Here is a 23,160-nt window from a genome sequence, read left to right on the forward strand (position 1 = left end):
AGAGGGGGCGTTGTCGGAATGGTTCCGCGGCGGCTGCGGACCTACTGTTGACGCCGAGGGTCTGGCGGGGGCGAGTGACGGAGAGGCGGCCGGGCGGGTGCGGCGTCCGACGGTAAGGCGACCCGGGACTCTGGCCTCGCGCGAGCTGTGGGTGTGCGCGGCTGGGTGCGCGTGGGCATGCTGACAGCGCGGCGTGGCAGGCCCGGCCGAGCACAAAGCTACACTCCGGGGCATGGGAGCCGGGCCTCCTTCCTGCAGTCACCCTTGCTGCCGTCTGCGCGCCTCTTGGTGCCGAGAGGCGCTTATGACCCGGCCTCTTCGCCGCGCCCCACCTCATTCACCACGCGGCCATCTGTGCCTTGGTGTCCCATCTGCAGAATGCTATTACTGCAGCGCCTACTCCTCGGGACCTCGTAGGACTAAGACATGAGTCAGGCGCTGAGCCGGTAATCTGCAATTTAGAAAGGGCTCACTACACGTTAGCTGCTCTAGCTCGTTAAGACAGCATCTGGTGTACGACAGTGGTCACTGTTTGTAGCTTCAATAAGTGAGTGGAAGTCAAACAGGCTATGAGCAGTATTGTGAGAAACAACCCTTAGTTGGGCATTTGTTGGTGGCAGGGAGGCTCCCCTCTGTTTGTTTATTGCGGCTGCCATAGCAGGGTACAACAGCTGACGTGGTTCCAGGGAGAGAGATGGGGAGTCATCAAGTCTGCTTGCCGTAGAGGACCATCCTGGCTTATAGGCCGTCACTCTGTTGCCATAGCGTCACTGTGATCTTTTCCTCTGCCACCACACCGCTAGCATTTCTGCTTGGATCCACATCTCCGTATGCAAGGACATCAGTCAGATTGGAACAGGGCTGCTCCTGATGGGCTCGTTTTAACCCACTTGCCTTATTAAAGGTGTGATCTCTACAGGAAACCAAATTCTGAGGTTCTGGAGGATGCAATGGAATATTTAACGGAGCCCATTTTGGTGGCATGCACTTGTAATCCTAGCACTGGGGAAGCAGAAATAGGTGGAACCCTGGGATCAGTGAGCCTCTAGTCTCAGTAAGAGACCCTGTCTCAGAAAACAAGTGGGAAAGCCTGAGGAACAATGCCCGAAGTTGGCTTCTGGCCTCCACACGTATGCACACAAGTATACACAAAACATGCACACATATCCACACCTACATACAGAAAAAGAAATAAAATAAGCACAGTAGTTAACAACTCCTGAGGACCCCTTCTAAGGCTTGATATAAACAGCCCCACGGGAAACCTCCCACAAATAATCTGCTGGTGTTAACTACTGGGCAGAATCACCCCACCCAGCAGGAAGAAGGGCCTTTGCTGTCAGAGCCTCCTCTAGGTTAAAATCCCATTCAGGCTTCTTTTCCCTTGAGAAGCCCCCCTTCACTCACATCACCCAAGCTTTTTTGTATGCTTCTCCTCGCCTTTCCCCCTGGCATTCCCATTGTTTGATGTCTTCCCCACTGATCTCTCTACTGTCGTATTTTTGATTTAGATTTTAGCTCACTGAACTAGAAGGAACTCTGCAGTCCTCTAGTTGCACGTGATCAGCTCCATTCAGCACACTACAGTGATCAACGAAGCAGATGTGGGCCATGCCTTTACCTCATAAAGAGCTCTGCTTCTGCCAGCTAGGTTGCTCCCCCAATAGTCCATTCTGCTGTGAACTTGTCAGTGAATGAACCCATTGAGGAAATTCACACCCCCATGGTCCAGCCACCTCACATTTGAATTCTGCACTGAGGGCTAAGCCTTAACTCTTCGGGAAATATGTTGTGTCCAAACTGCATCAGGGCTCAGGGGCACTGTTAAAAGAAACTCTGAGTTTGGCATTGTGGGTGTGACTTTGTCTGCAGTGTTTTTGTTCTGGATGTGAAATAAAGAAAACGCATAACTTCTTTGATCCTTTGTTTGGAATGGTCTTTACAGCAGGTTTTCTAGCGGCAGGAAAAGTCAGTCAGGGCATGTAGATGGGTTTTTCTTTGGGCCACCAGCTCACAAAACAAACAAACAACAACAAAAACTGACACAGGAGTCTTGTTAATTATGAAAGCTTGGGCTTAGTAGCTCTTCTAACTAGCTCTTAAGTAACCCATTTGTATTGATTTACATGTTATCACGTGGCTCATGGCTTTTACCTGTCCTCCTGCATGTCCTGCCTGGCACACCCCTGTGTCTGCCTGGCACACCCCTTCTTCCCTGAGCACTGTGTACAGAAGTTTACCTAAACTCTTGCTGTCTACCTATTGGCCATTCAGATATTTATTAAACCAATCAGAAGGCGCCTTGGCAAAGATACATCTTCACAGTGTACAAAAAGATTATTCCACAATAAGGATGAGGGAACAATGAACCTCTCTCTGATCAGCCTGATTTTTATAGCTGATGATGGACCAGGACTTCTAGAGTCTGACCCAGATCATGTTAATTTAGCTATATTAAGGTATAGCACAATTTTTTTTTTTTTTTGTGGTGGGAAGACATATTTATGTTGAGACTCTCTCTCTGTCTCTGTCTCTCTCTAATCTTTTGAGATGGGGTTTCTCTGTGTAACAGCCCTGGCTGCTCTCAAACTCACAGAGAGATCCACCTGCCTCTGCCTCCTGAATGCTGGGATTAAAGGCATGCACCATCACTGACTGGCACATTGAGATTCTTTACAAAGTACACCTGGCTTCTTTCACAACGGTGGGTACTATTGTCTCAGAGACAGTGCCCCAAATCTAGGGTCTGGGGAGAATGACTGAGGCAAACATGATGACTGTGGGTGTCAGGGTTGACCTGGCCCTAAAATTCATAGAAAGAAGTCACCATACAAATGACATCTCTCACAAGGATGAGTTTTATAGCCTAGAAATAGTGCTCGGAGTTTTAAGGGGAAAGGGTCTGGGATAAGTAAAACATAAATTCTGGAAAGTATAAGCAGGGCCTGGCTCAGCAGTTAGCAATGGGTTACCAGGTTGTAAATTACATTTCCCCCACACTCCAGGAAAGCAGCCAACCACCTCATTCCATCAATGAGATTTTTAGCTTTCCTGACTTCTCCAATGCTTAAGTGTGTGCACAAGGCCGTTTTTGTCCTCTGTAGTTTGGTGCACCAGATTGCCATTTAGATCTTCAGTGGTTGTAGCTGATTCAGCTGCCGCCATGTCTAGCTGTAGTTGTTCCATTAGCTGTGCGCTGCCCTCGCTAGAACTGAAGCTTCCAGGAGACCTAGTGTGCTGTACTCACTGTTACTGCCCCAGATTATAGTGTGTAGTAGTCACTCAGTAGGCAGGTGGGGAGTGTATGAGATGTTCCGTGTCCACACGGGAGCTTCTTGTCTCCTTCCCAGAGTCAGTTGTCATAAGGCCTGAAGTTCAGTGTCATGTGCCCTCTGCCTCTCTGGCATGCCATCTACTAATCGGCCATCCTCTGGAGTTCCTGCCCCGGAGGTCCCCACGCCTGCTGGTCACAGACCCCAGTAACCTGCACACCCCATTCTCTTGCGTCCTCTATTCCTGTGTGAGGCACAGAGGCACACCTAAACATTTTTGTCATGGTAGTTATTTTAACTTACATCTTACCTTCCCAAATAGCTTCCTGATTTTCTCAAGCTTTGAATTCATTTGTAAGTATAGGTGTGTATTTGTTGCTATAACAAAGTATCTGACACTAGCATCTTAAAGAAGGGTTTATTTTGGCCCATAGTCTGAGGATGCAGTCCATCATGGAGGGAAGGCTTGGTGGCAGGAGTGAGAAACGGTTGGTCACATTACATCTGCAGCCAGGGAACAGGAAGATGCATGCTACTGTTTGGCTGCTTTCTCTCTTTTATTCAGTCTGAGACCCTAGCCTATAGGATGATGTCATCCATATTTAGGATGGGTCTTCCCTGCTCATTTATGCCTTTCTGGAAGTGTTGTCAAACACCAAGAGGGGTGCATCCTGGGATTCTCAGTCCCATCAAGTGAAGGTCAAAATTAATTATCACAAAGTGTTTAATAAATACGGGTTTGGTCTTAGCTGGTTGGCTTTTTTTCCTTTATGCTTGTCTATCAGTGTTATTTTTTTATGTTTAATTTGGCACATTCATAATTGGCATAAAAGAAATCATACTCTTATCACAGCCACATTCTAGATTAGCAGACTCATGCACTTCGGGTTTCACTTAGCTAATGGCTTCCATAATGAATGGATCAGTAAGAGGTGACATTTCCATATTGCAGAGAGGTGGGCTGAACAGCTCTGGGCTAGCTGTTGACAAACAGTTCAGTGGCTAGGTGGGTGCTCTAAGCTGTAACCTTGAGGCACCACGATGAACGCCAAGAGCAGTTTGTGCATTTGGGGCCCTTTTTGTCCCAGTGGCGTCCTTGAGAGTCTCTTACCTATCTTCTCTGCTGTAGGTCTCATGGTCTAGTATGGACCCTGTTGCTATTCACAGCTGCCACCTCCTCCAGCAGCTGCGAGAGCAGCGGATCCAAGGCCTGCTTTGTGACTGCATGCTGGTGGTGAGGGGAGTCTGCTTCAAAGCACACAAGAACGTGCTGGCAGCCTTCAGCCAGTATTTCAGGTGAGTACCTCGCACTGTCCTCCAGGAAAGCACTGTGGCCACATTTCACTTTTCCCAGGGATTTTTCTGGCTTTGTCTTTGGAGTTTAAACAGAATGACAGTTTGTGTTTTCTTATTTCTTTAACTACTATCGCTTTGTGTTTAGAGTAACCACAGGAAAAGAATTAGAGTATACTGGGGATGACTGAAAAGATTTAATGCCAGTATTCTCCGTTTCTCACTTCCTTTTCGAGTAAATAAGGGGAGAATGCTGGCTGTCCAGTACATGGAAGCTTTAACAAGAGGATAGAGAGTTCCAGGCCAGCCAAGGCCTCATAGGAATGATTGTGTCTGGAGAAAGAGAAAGAGATGAACATGGGGAAAGCGTTCTGTATGTTTCCTCTCCTTAGATCCCTTCCTGCTCAGCTCCCTACCTCCCTAAATTAAAGTGGTTCGGATTTTGTCTCTCATTTGAATGTTGTAAGAAAATCTTCAGTTTCGCGTCACCTTAGTTGCCTCTGCCATTATTTTGGCTTGTGTGATTTGCTTCCATACACTGACTAACATCTAACACCCAGCAGTTGTGTTTCAATGTAGCTAACCTTCGAACCTTGGTACAATTGTCTGTTCTATAGAAGTGAAGTCTTGTTAGCAAGTCTCTCTCTTTATAGACACCAAGATCCTCTTTGGTGCACATGCAGCTGCTCTGGTCAGCAGGGTGTGGAAAGTGAGCTGCTCTTGCCCTGATAAGCCTGCATCATGGCGTTAAGCCTTGGCTGTTGTGTGTACTGTCTACACACTATAACGACTGTTCAGTAAGGTAGGGTCCTTGGTTTCTTCTGTCTTCCAGGCCAGTTAGCTCTTGCAGGTATGATATGTTGGCTGTTCTGAGCTGGTATAAAAACCGAAGACTATTGGGGCACAGGTGACGATTAACAAGATATCTGCAGCAGGTTGGTGAGACATTTCACCAGAGTCGTCTCCTGAAGTTGTGCTCCGTACCGTTTCCTCACTTATGAACTCCACCCACACTGGAACAAGGAGCCTGGGCCTCGTTCTTTCTTCTTCATTAAGTCCAGGTGCTTGTCCTTCTGCTGGTTTATGGACCGCTGAGTCTCTGCAAAACTGAGCAGCAGAAGGCAAGGTGGCGCACCAAGCACTGGGGAAGAGAGGCAGGTGAATCTTTGTGAGTTCTAGGCCAGCCTTTTCTACATGGCAAGTCCGAGGCCAGCTAAGTCTACATAGTAAGAGCCTGTTTCAAAAGACTGAAAACCTAACCAAAACAAAAAAATCTTAACGGCCAAAGTTCCATAGTGAGCATATGTTGAGGGTTGGTTATTATGGCTGTCTTTATCTTTAGAAGTTTTTCAGGCACTTAGATAGATATATAAATATTTGTACGTGTGTTTTATGGTGCCAAATGTTATCATGTCAGACTAAACATGTAACATTGAAATTTGTAATTTCTTTCTCTCTTTCTTTCCTTGCCTTGTCAGTGTGTAGTTGGTGCATGTGGTTAATTATACTTTGAGCAGTGTAGACCATGTTCCATAGAGTGATTGCATAAGGACCTGATTTTGATCCCAGGACTCACATGAAAAATCCAGGCATGGTGGTGCATTCTTAGAACTCCAGAGCTGGGGAGAAGGAGACAGGCGCTCACTGGGCAGCTAGCGTAGCCCTCTTTGCAATCTCTGGGCTAGTTAGAGACTCCATTCTCTTAAAACAGTGATGCCTGAGGAACAGCATCCAGGGTTGACCTCTGGCCTCCATGTATGTACACACGTGTGTACACACACACACACACACACACTTGATTATACACTAACCCCAAAACTAAAAAATAGCAAAAGTGAAATAATTTTAAAAATAAAACATTAAAAATACTTGTGGCAGCCATGTAGTGGTGGCACACATCTTTAATCCTAGCACTTGGGAGGCAGAGGCAGGTGGATCTCTGGGTTTGAGGCCAGCCTGGTCTACAGGAGTTCCAGGACAGCTAGGACTACACAGAGAAACCCTGTCTCTAAAAACAACAAAATGTAATTTAAAAAAGAAGAATATTTGGTACAAAAGCCTTAGTGTTCGTAGACATATTTTGAATGATTATGTATAAACTTTAAAAGAAAATGTTAGCAGAATGTGAACATAGCTAATGTGTTCTTTCTTTTGTCAGGAGCCTCTTTCAGAATTCTTCCAGTCAGAAGAACGATGTTTTCCACCTGGATGTTAAAAATGTTAGTGGCATAGGGCAGATCCTGGACTTCATGTACACGTCACACCTCGACCTCAACCAGGACAACATTCAGGTGATGCTGGACACGGCGCAGTGTTTGCAAGTACAGAATGTTCTGAATCTGTGCCACACATTTCTGAAGTCGTCCTCTGCAGCACAGCTGCAAGGCTTGCCCTGTGCTGGCGCCTTCTCCCTGCAGAGTGGGACTCTGGATGGCACCTGTGCGGTAAGTGAGCACTACCCTCCCCAATCACTGCAGGAGTGCCCTGCGGAAGGCCCACATGCCAAAGTTCTGGCTGAACTGAGTCCTCATGCTCCATCAGCAGGGTTCAGTCGTCCCACAGGAGAAGTGTCAAAACCAGCCCCGGATGCAGCAGGTGGCAGCTGCCCAGAGCTGCCCTGCAAACAGCCCAACTACTATTACAAACTCAGAACATTGTACAGCAGGCAGTACTACAAGCAGACTGCCTGCCCCGACCAGGCGCCTGCCGCAGAACAGCCACTCACTCTCAGGGCCTCCGCAGACATTGCCGCCGCAGACTCGCAGCCTTCTGGGCAGGGACGTCCAGGTGTCCTGGAATCTTCTGAGCAATCGCCTTCCACCTTCCTGGCTCCACCCCTCAGGAACTCTGGCACCGACTCCGAGGCAGATGCCCTTTGCCAGCTACCTGCCAAGCAGATGAGGCTGAAGAAGGCCATGCACCTGAAGAAACTAAACTTTCTCAAGTCACAGCAATCAGCTGAGCGCACTTCCCACCCTGAGTCAGATAACGGGGTGGTCAGGAGGGAGGAGTCTGCTGCTAAGGAAGATGAGGGCGGTGAGAGAGCCAGAAGCCCAACTCCAGAAGAAAAGGGGAGGGAAGAACTGGGTCCAGAGAGCAGCCATGAGCCGGAGAGTCCAGGAGCCCAGGCCACTTGGGAAGACCCGTCCCAGGCCCTCCAGTCCCAGAGACAGTATGCGTGTGAAATGTGTGGGAAGCCTTTTAAGCACCCAAGCAATCTGGAGCTGCACAAACGGTCTCATACAGGTACACTGCCCTGAGCCCGCAGGCATGGAGAAGGAAGCAGCTGTGCCCCATCACCCTGCCAGGCTTGTCTGAGCGACACCTGACTCCTCAGTGGAGCCACTGATGTCCGTAATGAGGCTCCAGGATGCTAGCTGCCCCGAGCTGCACTTGGTGATGTGTGCATATGTTCTATTCTGTGCGGGAGGGGGGTGGGGGGCATCAAGCTGCTGTAGAGAGATGACTACCTTTCCTGAGCAGCTCCGTCTCCTCGATCACAGTCAGCTGCTTTGATGCACTCAGACGTCTAACAGGCTGTGTTTAGTCGTCTTCTAGGGTTTTATGCTTATTTTCCCAGAGGAGACTAGACGGATAGGGGCCTGGAACAATTTGAATCATTCTTAAACTTCTCTCAGAAGTAATTTTAATTTGAAAACTTAGGATTTGGCAAGGCAGGAGGTAAATTCTTAAATAAGAATCAACCATAACAACTTGAGTTTTTTTTTTGTTCGTTTTTGTTTTAGTGGCACAAGGATTGACCTTGCATATGCTGGACAACAGTTCTGCCACTGAGTTGTGCTCCCCAGCTCCACTTTCCATGTGATACTCTCAAATGAAAATTCTCCCACCTTAGACATTGAACTTCCAGTGGTTTATTGTCTTAATTCATACCATTGCCTTCCCAAACAGATGTTAAAGGTATTATCTGATACACATCACACTGTGTAATACCTATGCCTCACTCTCCCCCTGGTTAACTGTGATAGAATTATTAGTGCATCATGTATTAGTAACAGTTAAAGCGTTAACAGTGAGCTGGGTGTAATGGTGTACACTCACGAGGCCGAGGCAGGCAGATCTGTTGTGGATTTGGTGCCAGCTAGGTCTGCATAGTTCGAGAAAAGCCAGAGCTACAGAGGTGACATGCTGCCTCAGCCCCCCACCCCACTCCAAACAAGGCATAACCATGAGTAGTGATATGCAGCAGCAAGCTTCCAGATTGTCCTGTTTGCAAGTTGCCAGCATCCTTGGCATGCTGTTCTCTTGGCACTTGAGACTTCTGGTGTGCTTGGGTGATTTCCACCTCAGTGCATCAGTGGAGACATCTTCACTCCTTTGTAGATGTCAGTGTATTTGAACGTAAAGGCCAGCATTATTTTATTACTAGTAGTTCAAAATGAAGACTAGGTAAAGACAGCCCTCACCCAGTCTCGCTTGCAAACAACATGCCTCAAATCATGTTGTTTGCTTAATTTTCTACAGCCTGAGGAATTCTATCGATTTTTTTTTTTTTTTCTCTTTGAAACTTACCTGTTATAGCCTTAAAGGGGCAAAATTAAATTGCTAATTCCGGAGAACATCTGTGAGTGACGGAGTCATAGGGCAGAGACACTTCCTTGGACATAGTGTGCACTGAGATGGTAGCAGGGCATGGCCTCGATGCCAGGTATCCATGAGGCCACAGTTGTTTCAGAATGGTGCAGATGCCTTCCTCAGGGTGTGCTGTGGAAGCTGCCAGTGGCCACATGGTGTGTGATGATGTCCCCTGGTAGCCAATGAAACCTGTGTTTTCTGTCTTCAGAATGCCTCCTATCTTCTTTCTAAAGTGTATGTGTTGATATCCACAACCCATAGGGCCAAAAGCTCTGTAAAGCCTCAATTTTAACAGTGAAAAGGGCTTCCAAGACCTGTTGGAGTGTGGTTGTTAAAACCTTGGGTTTTTATGACCCATAACTTTTTGTAAAAAAAAAAAAAAAAAATTCTCATCTCTTGTGGGGGCTGGAACTTACCATTATCTGTTAACCCAGTGACTGCAGAAAGAAGGCAGAACACAGGTGTGCATGGTAACAGTCATCCAGGGCTGAAGACTAGCTTAGTGTAAGCCCAGAAAGCTGAGAGCTGTATTGCCAGTGTCACGGGCCCTATGTGTAGAAGAAGACTATTGTTGTTTTTTGTCTGTTTTCAGGGTTGTTACTTTTAAGAGGGTCTTAATGTAACCATTTGAATTGGGGGGGGGGCTTCAAAGGCTCATGCTGACTTAAAGTCCACCTTGGAGCAGACCTTCATCCAGTACAGCTGTGGCTCCAGTCTGTTCTGCCCCAGACCGCAGCATTCTATTACTGCACTGAGTGGAGAGAACAGCAGGCCTCATCTCTTCTCCGTAAAGCCCATCTCAGCTAAGGCAGGGAGGCTGTGCAGAGGGCTGTTCCCCAGGCCACCTGTGCCTCACCCTTTGGCCTCCAGTGTCCACAGCTCCCATGATGTGAAGGGACTGTCCATTCTATTCGAAGTCAGAGTTCAAGCAGAGAAAAGTCCCATTTGGTTTTGTGGTGAAGGAAAACTGGGTGGTCTTTTTATTTCACTGTAAGCTTTAATTTGGAGAATAGTTTGCCTTTTAGATGAAGGTATAGATTTGATTTTATCACCTTTCTGGAAAGACTCAGGGTGAGGGAAAAGTAGTTGGACGTAGAGATACCCTGTGCCCTGTTTTGGGGATAAAGAATGTCATGGCCTGATGTGGTGGCTTTCACATATTATCCCAGCATTCAGGAACTGTTAAGAATTTCAAGTCCGCCTGGGCTACAGAGGGAGACTTTGTTCTGAAATAAAAAGGACTGCTTGGAAAGACATGGGATCAAATATTTTACACAAAAATAATTATGCAAATTCTTGAACTGACAACAAATTGTTGTGTTTTGCTTTGTTTTAGGTGAGAAACCTTTTGAATGTAACATTTGTGGGAAACACTTCTCTCAGGTGGGAATACTCTTATTTACTGTTGATAATTGGAAGCCTGAACTCCGTTCTTGTTTTATTACCAATAAGACTCGCTTTTGTCCTTGGGAGAGAAACCTGTGGTGGTAGTTGCAATTGAAAGTCTTTGGGCTGGGTTAGAACTCACATTTACAGTGCATTAGAAAGTCGGCTGTTGTCAGTGAGAGCCCTTGACGTGCCTTTTCCTCTTCCCCACTGATGATGGGTTCTGGCCTGGTATGTCTTGAAGCTTCCAGCTGTCCACACCGAGGTTCCCTGGAGCCGCTCTGTATGCTGGGTTAGGTCCAAGACCAATAGTTACTCTTAACTCTCAGTGACTCCCTGAGTCACTGAGTCCCTGAGTCATCTTCTCGTGATTGGCCCTGCCTTCCCAGAGTGGTGACTTTGGGACACAGTTACCTCACAGTATCATCAAGAGCCCCCAGGTCTGGACAGGATGTGTCTTCCTCTGTCACCATTCTTGGGAAGACCTCCACTGCCTGGGCACTTGGAGTGCAAAGCTTGGCCTCTGAAGCTTAACGGTCTGGACTTGAACCTGCCTCTGTCAGATTTACTGTCCTGAGATCTTGGATGAGACAGTGTCTTGATCTGTTAAACAGGGATGAAGGAGCACCTGCCCCAGAGAAGTGTGCAGGGTAAGGAGTTGATGAGACCCGGTTCTTAGAACAGCATGTGCTCTCCCTCTTGGCTCTGCACCCCAGGCCCTCTGGGGTTACTGCCACCACCACCATTTTCATCCTAACCACCTAACAACCACTTAGCAAGCCGGGGCGTTGCTGCCAAGCTTGACAAGCTGATTCCAATGCCTGGGGTCCACATGGTGGAAGGGAAGAACCAGCTACTGCAAGTTGGCCTCTACTCTTCCCATGTGACTTTTTCATGCCCCTCCCCACCCCCAGCACGATAAGTAAAAATTAAGAAAAGTAAGGAGTAAAACTGTTCATGACCATGGGTAATAAGTAGTACCATGCTTCCCTGGCCTCATTCTCATTCTCACAATACTATGTTGTGGCACTATGGGGAGGAGTAAGTACCTTTCATGGGTAGTATCTGAGTTCCTCTTCCTGCTCAGAGCCCTTCTGTGGCACCACTAGCTAACTAGAATGCAAATGCACACTTGGTGTGGGATCTCTGTCAGCCTCCCTACCTTCGCCTACCCAGCACTGCCGCTATGCCGCCCCTCAGAAATGCCCCGCTCCTGCTTTGAGTTACGTTTTTGATCAGAGATTTTGACGTGCAGCCAAACTTAAGAACCATGCTGTAGACCTTGACCTGATTGGGATGCCTCTCCTGGTCTGGCAGAGTATGCTGTTGTGCTAAGTTCCTAAGGACCTTTACTTTGGAGAATCTGAAAGTTTGAAAACATTTACCAGTAAGAATCTCTGATCCTGTTTCCTAAGGATTGGCTGTCTAGAAGGATTAGTCTGTCCACAGCTTTGACCACAGCTTTACTAATGAGGTGGCTGGCACTGTGGCACATCAGGCAGAATCATCTTGAGTTGTGGTGGTGATGCACTCAGCTGTTTATAGCATCGTATTCTCTTAGAGTATGCCATGTCTTGTATGCTGTGCATCCTGTGTGTTGCATAAGGACACCAGTACATCCAGGGCAGCGAGGAAAAGGGAAAGCAGCTGAGTCGGCTGTCTTTGGAGAAGAGCAGAGCTGTTCTTTCTCCCCAGGGAGGCAGGAAGAGAGGCTTTGATCAATCGGTACCGATTCTGAGAGTCAGAGGACAGTCTTGGGTGAGGGAGGGACCATGTTTTCTGATGGTGCTGTCTGGATGGGGCTTCCCGTGTTGCATGCAGTACACCTGGAAGCCCTCTAGAGGCAAGGTCCTGGGTGTGGGCTGACACCAGAGCAACCACACACCTCATTCTCGGGCGGGGGGGGGGGGGGGGGGGGGGGATAGTACAAGAAGCAGGGACACCGTGGCCGTGTCCTGAAGTGCTAACCTGGGGCTCAGGTGATTCCCAGGTTCAGTGGATCTAGTCACATCATTTCATAACAGTAAAGGGGAAGTGTATGTTTGTCCTCAGTGTCTTTTTGTTTTTACCACTATGTGAAATCCTAAAGACTTGGAAGTCAACTAGATGACAGATGTCTGCAGTGCTTTCTGAGTTTGTGAGGCCCTCCCTCGTCCTTAATCAACTACCATGTACAGGAAAGGTTTCCTTATGGGTGAATACTGAGGTTTGAGTCCACATCAGGAAGTTTATTATAAGAGCCATTCAACTCAGGTGGTGCTTTTAAAAATACTTTATGTATTTACTTACTGGGGGCACTTGTACCACAGTGTGTGCGTGGAGGTCAGAGGACACTTCTCGGGAGTCAGTCCTCATTCCACCACGAAATGGGTCCTGGGGATTGAATTTAGTTCCTGTGACTTGGAAGCAAGTGCTCTTACCTGCTGAGCCACCTCATAGGCCCACATGTTACTTCTTTTCTGGTGGGATTTTTCTTTTAATACTCTATCTTAACGTAAAAGTAATTAGAAACAAGACCCTTTCTTGCATCTTCAGCAGATTTTTGTTAGCACAGGTTTCAAAGTCAGCAGATAAACCTGAATTAGGCCAAGTGTGGTGGTGCATGCCTTTAATCCCAGCACTCAGAGGGCAGAGGCAGATAGATCTCTGAGTTCAAGGCCAGAATGGTCTACATAGTGAATTCCAAGCTAGCCAGGGCTACATAGTGAGCCAGGTATCAGGAGACAAGCAACAACTTCAAAACCCGGGTGCATTAGCTTTCCTAGTCTTGTGACTGGGGCCTCTCAGGGATTCGGCTGATTGCTCTGTAAAATGCGACACAGCTCTATAAGCCTTGAGTTAAGCACTTTGTGCGGCCTTGGAGCAGAGCTCTGATCTCTTTATAACATTATTATCACTGCTTGCCACAGTTTCTGCAAACACAACTGCAGATACTTTTTAAGATGTCTGTGCACTTCAGATACCAGCAACACCCATGGCAACAGTCTACTAAAAGTAAAAAGTGTGGATTGATGCCTAAAAAACAGAGCCAGGACTCCTGGGTCATCTGTTCAAATTACTTAACATGCACTACAGTTTGGTTGTTGGGATTTTTTTAAATCTGTTTGTACAGTTTGTAGCCCCTGTATGTGTTACTGACTTTCATTATGTATTTTTATGTGAAATGGTAAAGATGCTTTGCTTTCTTTGGTTGTCTGTCTTATTTTGGCTTTTTGAGGCAGTCTCCATATGCAACCCTGACTGTCTTGGCACTGGCTAGTGTCCCTGGCTTACCTCAACCTCGGCCTCCTGAGTGGTGGCATTCAGGCTTGTACTACCACGTTCATCGACTACTGCTTGTCACACTGTACATCGGAAGAGCATCGGGTTATATTTGCTTTGAATTAAGTGACCCGCTGGGAGGAGGCTCAGACTGTTTCGTCAGAATGCATATTTACAGCACCTCAAATGCTACAGAGGGCTGCTCCTGCCAGTAGAGCAGGCGGTACCATTCAGATTGTTGTGTTGCTGTATGACATTGGTTTTTCTGAAATTTGGATGTTGCTGACTAAAGCAAGTAGTATTTGAAATCCAGCTCTCTAGGGACTGTACCCCAAGTGGCAGAGTGGCTGTCATGCTGACTATTCAAGACATGTCAGTTTCTTGTGATTTGTAAAAACAGAGAAGACTTGCATCCCACAAGACCAGTACTAACCAGCTCAGTCATGGCCCTGGGCAACTGTTCTGGTCCCCAAATACCAGTTTTCCAGCTAGAAAACAGACTACCAGTTGCCAGTGGTTATAAAAGCCGGGTTAGAATTTCAGCATGTGGATTTTGCTGCTGACATTTTCTGTGATTTATTAATAGTCACTGTAAAGCAGGCTGTTTACCAACACTCTGCCAACATCCCTCTGGTTATTGAAAGCCCCAGTTCTCACAGCTGTGTTTAGCACGGTCTTCAATGTAGAGTCTAACAGAGGCTTCCCCAATCCGATTCCACAGGCAGCATCTTTTTGTATCTGTGGGCTTTGCCACACAGATGGACTGTAACCAAAACTGTCTCCGTATTTTGCTTGGGGCAGCTTGCAGAGGTAAAGAGTGTGTTTCTCAGCTTGCTATTGCTTATTCTCCCTTCTGGCTCTGTTGTGCACTGCAGTATGGCCCACAAGCATCTTTGTTTGTCACTGTGGGTTTGTTTGGCAGGAGGACACTCTTTAACAGCTTGAGCTGTTCAGGTAGAGTAAAGGAGGGCTTTGCCTCTCAGCCCAAATTTGGGACATTTCCAGGTGGCATTTGCAACTTTGCTTTCGCTGTATTAGGTAATTTCTGATTTCATACTGGTGAGTGTATGGAAGTCTATGTGTAAAACCCTGCTAGCTTCATAACCCAGGAATGAAAGAGCTTGCTGTGTTTCTATGGTTCTCCTGAGATGCACTCTTGCACAGAGGTAAAAATGGAAAGCTGACCAGGCAGAGCCAACCTTACTGCCAGAGGACACACTTTCTGGCAATGTCTTTGGCTTCTTTTGAACAAATTCGTTTGTTTAGAAAGAAGTTGTGAGCACTGAAATAAGCCCCACAAGTGCTTAACTCTCCTATGACCCTGCATGTGGGCGCTCCAGATTCACAGTATCAAAGTCTGTTTAACGTTAGGCTTGGGAACCCAAGTCCCTCCCCAGGGGAGCCTGCCCCATTATAAGGGAGGCATCCCAGAGTGGACACCAGTGTGAGGCCTCAGTGGGGTCCTTGTGCAGTGGGCGGCTGCCCTTGACTTTGTACACAGCTTCCTGTCTGCCCTATGCTGGAAGTGTGGTGGGATCGGCTAATTCAGTCAGTTCTCCTTTGAGCTTCTGTAATTTTTTGGTCCTTCATTGTTGGTGTGTTTCTTGTCCTCTTGTAGGCAGGCAACCTTCAGACTCACTTACGCCGGCACTCTGGAGAGAAGCCATACATCTGTGAAATCTGTGGGAAGAGGTCAGTACTGGGCTTGAGGCGCCGTGTATGAGGGACTGTGGGTGGTCCAAGTGTCTTTGTCTAGTATCCTGTCACTGGCCACCAGGCTCACACAGCCATGAGAGAGCACGAGGGCATCCACTCTGTGGCACATGAGAGAATAAGAAGAAAGGTTCATGAAGAGCAAGAAAATCTAGGTTGGAGCCCCAGGAAGGAAAGTGGCTTTACGGGAAAGCAGATTAGTTTATGCCAGAATGTTCATTCTAAAAATGTCCCCAAGGAGGAGACTGTGTAGTCAGGGGGAACAGTGCCTGCAGCCAGAGTGACGAGACATCCAGAGATACGGCAACAGAGGGTACCAAGGCTGTGTTCTCAAACCAGGCTGTTGGCTTCGGGGCAGACGACACTCAACCTTGGCAGGTGAGTTTTGGCCTGAGAACTGAGTGTTGGCGCGGCGGCAGAGAATCCGCTGCTTTTGGTGGATTGACACCTGTGCAGTGGTTCCTTCACAGGGCATAGGGAAAGCGAGGAGCTTGGTAATAGTCCAGAAACGTCTTAACTCGACCACCCCACCACTGTGCTAGAACTGCACGCCTCCACCAGCAGCCTCACAGCCCCAGGCATCACATTGCTCCATGTCTGGACCCCATCATTTAGGTACTCAGTCATCCAGCATCCGTCCGTTACTCCCATCATCTGCCTAGTGCTGTGAGGGGAACATAAACGCCAGCAGCCCAGGTTCTCTGCCCTTCACAGGTCCTCCTTGAGTGTCTGGGAGGTTAAAGATGCACGCAGGATCATTTAGCAGTCAGAGTTCTCCAGAATATTCCATAGCACATTCTGTGAGCATTGCAGAGGGAGAATTAACCCTCAAGTGGGTTTGGGAACACGTCTGCCTCTACTGTGGAATGGAACAAAGCAAAGGCTGCCATGCTGACCATGCTGACCATGGCTCCCTTCTGTTGCAACTACCTGAACGTAAAGCCAAGTTCTGGGTGGTAATCTCTGGTCATGGAGAGTGCCCAGCAGCAGAGTCAGAACTGCCTCATGTGCTGTCTGTCACTCTCCACGGGCTCCTCGGTACATCTTTCTTGTTAGGGTCTTGGGTATTCTATGTAAGATCTTTTCTGTACCTAACCCACCAGCCAACGGGGGGGGGGGAGGGGGGACACAGTCAGGAAAACACATAGATCTCCGCATCATGGATGAGAGGTACTTGTTGCTTGCCCAAGTTCATGAGCATCTCTCCACTCACTGTTTTCCATCCAGAAGGTGGAGTAAAAGGGCCTCCTGGTGTGTGGGGATGATTATGGAAGGTACTGGTTGTCAGACACTCAGCATGTCCTGGGTTTTGGGTAGTTGCTCCATGAACCCTGGTTCCTTCATCCCCATCTCTGTCCCTCAGCCTTGGGATGCATGTGGATAGGTCTCCAGTGTGGGATAGAGGTGAGCGAAATCATCTTCTAGGATGAGTGAAGGAGGACCAAACTGGAACCTGGAGTCGATACATTTCACACTAGATTGAGCAGAGCTGGCTTCATTGCCAAGACCATGCAGAGCTCACCCTCTGCTCTCCAATGTGAGCCTTGGGCAGGCAAACCACATGCCGGGTTTCCTACAAATACAATGATCTCAGCGGATGTTAGCACCACAGGGCTTCACGTTCTCTGAACTATGAGATGTGCCACTGAGATGGCTCAAAGAGTAAAGATGCTTACAGCCAAGCCTGGTGACCTGAGTTAGTTCCTGAGAGCCATATGGTAGGAGAAGAACTGACTCCCCCCAAGTTGTCTCTGACTTCCACATGCATACTGCAGTGTACTTACTAAATAAATGTAAATTTTTTAAGGTTAAGAGAAAATGAATCATGAGACTCTGTCTTAACTTACTCTGGCCTTGTGCTGTTGGAAACAGAAAGAGTGTGATGAAGCAAGCAGAAAGGTCTTAAAACCAAAGCACTGGCATAGTTTTCTGCTTCTCCTGAACAGAGACAGAAATACTTTTACACACAAAGCAGGCCACACCCAACTCTTATTTGAAGCAGCTGGAGTAGCCTGTCTCCTGTTATCCCGGTCTCATCAGTGACCCTAGCCTCCTAATAGGACTTCGCACTTCTTTGCAGGTTTGCAGCCTCTGGTGATGTCCAGCGCCACATCATCATTCACTCTGGAGAGAAGCCACACTTGTGTGACACATGCGGCCGAGGTATTGCTGAGTGAGTGACTCCCTGTGCTCCCAGGGTCACTGCTCCAGGTTCCTGTCAGTCAGCCTAACCCCTGCTGTGGTCTGTCTAGGGTTCAGCAATTTCAGCAATTTGAAGGAGCACAAAAAGACACACACGGCTGATAAAGTGTTCACCTGTGATGAGTGTGGGAAGTCCTTCAACATGCAGAGGAAGCTGGTGAAGCACCGCGTGAGGCACACGGGCGAGCGGCCCTACAGCTGCCCTGCCTGTGGTGAGTCTGACGCTGGGCAGCCCACAAGCTAATCTCATCCTATGCCAGGTGGAGTTGCCCACCCTGCTGTCGGCTGCCATGGGCCACTATTATCTCATAGAGTGAGTGACAGTGGTAGCCTCCTCACAGGAATGATGCCACACACCGGCCACGGCATCTTAGAGGTGATCAGGAACTGACCCTAATGTTCCAAATACAAAGCAGCTCAGAGCCCCATCACCAAGAGCTGGCAGTCCCGATGGGAAGGGGTGGAGTGCCAGAGCACACTTGGGAACAAAGGGCATGGCCAAGGGCCTGCCCAGGCCTAGCGAGGGCATTGATGGGGAGTGGAGCTCTCCATCTCAGGCGCCTTGGTGCACAGATGGAGACCCAGAGCTTGGTACTTGTAGCTTGTGACCACTGCATGGAATCGAGAGTCGTGCACCCCCAGGCACCCGAGGATTGCATGTGCTGTGTACCCATTATGTGTGTCGGCATGACAGTGCTGATGGAGCTGTCCAGAGCAGTTTAGGAGGTGTTTGGAGCACACCTGGATTAGGTTCTGCTGAGGGCATCTAACAGCACAGAACTTTGGGAATGCAGCCGGATTTCATTCTTTATTTTGACAGATGTAGTGAACTCTACTGTCCTGCTATCTGTGAAGTCAGGTTTCACTTCTCTTCATAGTAACTATATGACTAAAGTTTGTACATACTAGGGACCCTACAGATGGTGCCAGACTCCCAGTGTTCCAGGTGAGAGTCATGTAAATGGTACAATAAAAAGCAAAGCATCTACATTATGGCCAGAGATGGTAGGGAACAGAAAGCAGCCATAGACGGCCACAGCGTGTTACCCGGACAACACATGAAACCGTGAAGATGCCTGACTGTGATGTTAAGTGAGAACTCTGAACCTGGGCAAATCTGATGGGTCACAGGCGGTGAGCTTTTAGTGGGTGCTCGTTGAGGATTACACGGAAGTCGGTTTCCTTGCTTGGAGAACCCATCCAGTTTGTTCAAAAGCATTTTTTATTGCATCCCCGCCCCACGTGCACTTGTTGCTTAATAAGGCCCAATAGCTGAGAAACAAAGGCTGGCATTCAGTAAAGTGAGATCTTCTCAGTATGCCCAGTGTGGGGGCTTGTTTCCCTTGAGGGAGTTCTTAACTCATCAGGGCCTTTGCAGTTACCTACTGAGTTCCTGCTTCTCACAAGGAAGCAGGCTGAAGGACAGACATGTGTACATCATTGGTACAAGCTGACTGCACAGGCATCAGAAAAGGGCTGTTCCTAGGTCCTAGGCTGCCATGCTGCACTGCTGTAGTAACAGTTCCTCCTACCTGGCTGCCTCCACTGCTGTTCCTGATGGAAACTAGGGAGGAAAGTTGGTCTCGGCTTAAGGTTTCCTTTAAAGGTCTAGCCCTAATGATTCCCTTTCACCAGCTGGGCCCCACCTGCCAAAGGCTCCACGTGCTCCCAAATAGCATCGTCAGTTGGGAGCTCTAAGGGACTCTGCGGGCTCAGATGTCAGCAACATTGCACAGAAGTAGCATTGCTGAGGAGGGCTATATCTCAGCCAGTGTGGGAGTGACCATTGCCTAGCACTGAGACTCCAGAGGACTTGTGCTGAGTCTCAAACGGCAATGGTCATTGGAGAGGGACCTCATCCAAAGTGAAGGAGCCAGGGACCACCCTTAGATCAGTTGTCCAGAAGGAGGGGATCCTTCCACTTCTAAAGTGCGCCTTTCTCTCTTCAGGGAAGTGCTTTGGGGGCTCAGGAGACCTGCGCAGGCACGTCCGCACTCATACTGGGGAAAAGCCTTACAGCTGTGAGATCTGTAGCAAGTGCTTCACACGCTCAGCTGTGCTGCGTCGGCACAAGAAGATGCATGGCAGAGCTGATGCCAGGAGCCCAGCTGTGCTGGATGAGCTGAGCCAGACCATCGAGACCTCTGACCTGGATAGATCTCAGAGCTCTGACTCCTTCTCCCAGGACGTGTCCGTCACACTGCCTGTGTCTGTCAAGCTCCCTGTGCACCCCGTGGAAAGTTCTGTGTCAGCATTTGAAGGTCACTGTACTGGCTCCTACTGTAAATTACGCTCCGTGTTCCACACTCCTAGCATGAGTGACCAGGACAAACTGGGCCTGGATCCTGCTAAGCTGGCCAAGCCTCAGGAGCTGCAGAGCCAGCCGCATGCCTATGCTTACTCAAATGTGGACCCCTCAGCAGGTGCTGAGCAGTCACAAGCTGATGGCATGGCTGTGACCCGCTCTTCCTTGGCCACCCTGGACAACCACTGCACCGAGCCGCTGGGCAGCCGGGCACCTTCCGTGACTTACAGGAACTCTGAGGGACAGTTTTTCTCTAGTATGACTCTCTGGGGGCTAGCAATGAAGACCCTACAGAATGAACATGATCTAGAGCAGTGATGAACCACCTCATAACCCTGAAGGGAAGCACCCAGCCTGCCCAGGCCGGCTCCCCTTCAGCTCCGGAGGATGGGTAAACGATTTCCCTCCCAGTGGTCGCTGGGAGCTCCATCCATCGGTCCAGGAGTTGGAAGAAAGGCTTGCTTGCTCCCTGCTGGTCCCAGGGGAGGCAGATACTGTGGGACAGTCTCCACAACAGCCTAGGCCCCAGAGTTTGAGAACAGCTGATGTGCATGAGTGTGGCAATGTACCTAGCATCAGCCACTGTACATTTTGGTCCTGTTAAATGTCATATGTATCTGTAAAAATACAGATTTTATTTTACCTTTTTATAAGATAAATTTTTAGTATCTTCTATTTTTAAATATTTATATAGATTCTATTTGTATATGGAACTTGTAATATTATTTGAATAAATGATCTTGCTTTTCTATATAATGTTTTATATTTTGAAAATTTTCCCAGGGCTTTATTTATTTATTTTAATGTAGGGTCTTACCATACAGCCCTAACTAACCTCAAACTAAGTAGATCAGGCTGACCTTGAACTCACAGAGATCCACCTGTGTCTGCCTCTCAAGTGCTAGAATTAAAGGCATATGCCACCATGCCCAGTTCTGAAGCATTTTTATTAATCTAAAGATTTTAGTATTATAAAACATATATATATATATATATATATATATATATATATATATATATATCAATCAATGCAGAAGATCCTGGGTTTGAGCATCAGCACCACCCAGAAACTAAATAAATATCACTGACTTGGCTGTGGCTTAATTTAAGCCTTAAATATTAAGCCCTGAGTCACCAGCCTAGTGTGGGTACCTCAGAGTCCCCTGAACATCCCAGCTCCTGGCAGCCACTTCTGGATAGGTCTTAGCCAACTTGACTACCCAGGACCTTCTCCTGGCTGGCTTGCTGCGGAGTGAGATGAGCCCCTAGCCCCCACTTGGAAGTTCCCATCAGCTTCCGTCATTAATGAGCTCCTTAGCCCTGAGTTTACTCGGTCCTCAGGCCTGAGGGCCTCTATGATGATTAGACATGTGCATGGTACTGTCTCTGGGATGTCGAGGCGTACATGGGAACGGCTGCCTTGGAGCACACTGCGGGTTACCTATTGGAGTCTTTAGCAACTCTAACTCAGAAAAGCCGTGTAGCTGACACAGAGAACCCGGGAGGGACAGGAGGGTTCCACAGTGACTATCCAGGCCCAGAGAACTGTCAGGTTCCCCTCCCAGTTTCCTAGCCTCGTTACACTCTGGTCTCCCAAGGGTGGCACAGCAGACAGAACCAGAGCTTCATGGGGGTTGAGCATCCTGTCCACCACAGGCGTGCCTAAGTGTGGGTGCCTTGAATAGCATGTGCCTGGGTTGAACTTGTGTGGTTGCTGGTGAATGTCAGCCATTTACATCCTTCCCTCTCTCATCTCCCACTGTGTTGACAGCTGCTCATCCTAGAGCTCTTCACCTCTGGGGGTCATACTGTCCCTTGATTCCTCATCCTTACAGATCCCTCTTAGCCAGGCTACATGCCAGAGTCCTCATGTCACATCCCCTACCAGGTCATCCATCACTGCCCTCGGTAGACCCGGCTCGGCTGGTGAGAAGAAGTCCTTTAGTTTCTAGAGGACACTTCCCATGAGCCCTTACCCATCTCATAGCCTTCCAACTCCTGCTGCCCTGTGTCTACACCTGTTGACCGTTCTCAGTTCAGCTGCTGCCCCCTCACTGCCCCCCCCCGCATCATCACTCCAGGATGTGGTGAGCCATGTGTGCAGGCCTTTGGTCTCCTTGCAGGGATATAAATATAAGCCTATGGAATGTTCAGAGTAGTGCCTGGCCCTTCTGACTCTCAGTACTTACGTGGAAGGCTTCTTTTTTAAATACGCCCCCTAGATTGATCCTCTGGTTTTCCCTTGACCTCTAGTCATTCACATCTTCGTCCCATTACTTCACCGAGATGTTTTCCTCCACCTCAGGTCACCAGTGACCTCTCCATTGTAATTCACAAATAGATTCTCAACCCCCAACTCAGGTGGCTCTCAGACCTGAGCAGTATGTCCATCCTTCTTCCTGGGGCTCCTCCTTTCTCTAGTGACTGGCTCAGTCTCAGAATCTAGCCTTTCTGATTCAAACCCACATCCCAACATCGTGTCCCAGGGCCCAGGCCCTGGATTCTCCCCTCCTCTTCCTTGCCCACTCTCTAGGTAGCACAACTACAGACAGGTCTTTTTTCCCAGGACGTTTTATCCTGAACCTCTCAGAACTCTAGAGTTATATGAATGCATGCTGCTCTTACAGAGGACCCCAATTCAGTTCGGTTCTGCATTGGGATGCTCTAACTCTAACTCCAGAAGTATCTAACACCCTCTTCTGACCTCAGGCATTGCATTCATGTGCACACATATGGATAATAAAAAGTTCAACAAAAGAACAGTAGCTAGGACTTGGCAAGACCCTCTGCAATTCCCTGTATCATCTTCCAACACCCCAGCGAAGTAACATTGTTATCATGTGTGGGGTTAGCGCCTTCCAGATACTTTCCTCAGATACAAATGCATTTAGACATTTTCCCATGTGGTCATACAGTGATACCCTGTTATAAGTTGTCACTGACATCGACCCCTGTCATAAATATCTGTGGAAAGACATGTGTGCCATGGCTGAGACTTTGTCACCTTTGCAAAACTAAAATTTCATTTTAAAAATAACTAATTGTATATTTTCCATGTGTAAATGAAACTGGCAAAAAAAAAAAAAAACTTACGAAAAACAAACCAAAAAGGTCTGTGAGTACCAGTGTTCT

The 23,160-nt window shown here is 48.1% G+C and overlaps 1 protein-coding gene across 1 annotated transcript; it reads left to right on the plus strand.

Annotated features, from left to right (window-relative positions):
• Positions 1–4: 4 nt before the first annotated feature.
• On the plus strand, positions 5–20,784 carry Zbtb49 (zinc finger and BTB domain containing 49). Its single transcript, XM_051200277.1, has 8 exons — positions 5–112; positions 4,402–4,568; positions 6,724–7,811; positions 10,498–10,544; positions 15,427–15,500; positions 17,602–17,684; positions 17,774–17,935; positions 19,673–20,784. Exons 2-8 carry the CDS (start codon positions 4,417–4,419, stop codon positions 20,344–20,346), a joined length of 2,280 nt encoding a protein of 759 aa, XP_051056234.1. The 5' UTR covers positions 5–112; positions 4,402–4,416; the 3' UTR covers positions 20,347–20,784.
• Positions 20,785–23,160: the final 2,376 nt, after the last annotated feature.

Source organism: Phodopus roborovskii, unplaced genomic scaffold, assembly GCF_943737965.1.
Source record: "Phodopus roborovskii unplaced genomic scaffold, PHOROB, whole genome shotgun sequence".
Lineage (NCBI taxonomy): Eukaryota > Metazoa > Chordata > Mammalia > Rodentia > Cricetidae > Phodopus > Phodopus roborovskii.

Excerpts from the sequence above, each read along its gene's own strand:
- Zbtb49 (XM_051200277.1), top strand. The coding sequence starts at position 4,417 with ATGGACCCTGTTGCTATTCACAGCTGCCACCTCCTCCAGCAGCTGCGA. Across the intron at positions 7,812-10,497 it reads GCACAAACGGTCTCATACAG|GTGAGAAACCTTTTGAATGT; the intron begins GTACACTGCCCT and ends GCTTTGTTTTAG. Across the intron at positions 15,501-17,601 it reads TGTGAAATCTGTGGGAAGAG|GTTTGCAGCCTCTGGTGATG; the intron begins GTCAGTACTGGG and ends ACTTCTTTGCAG.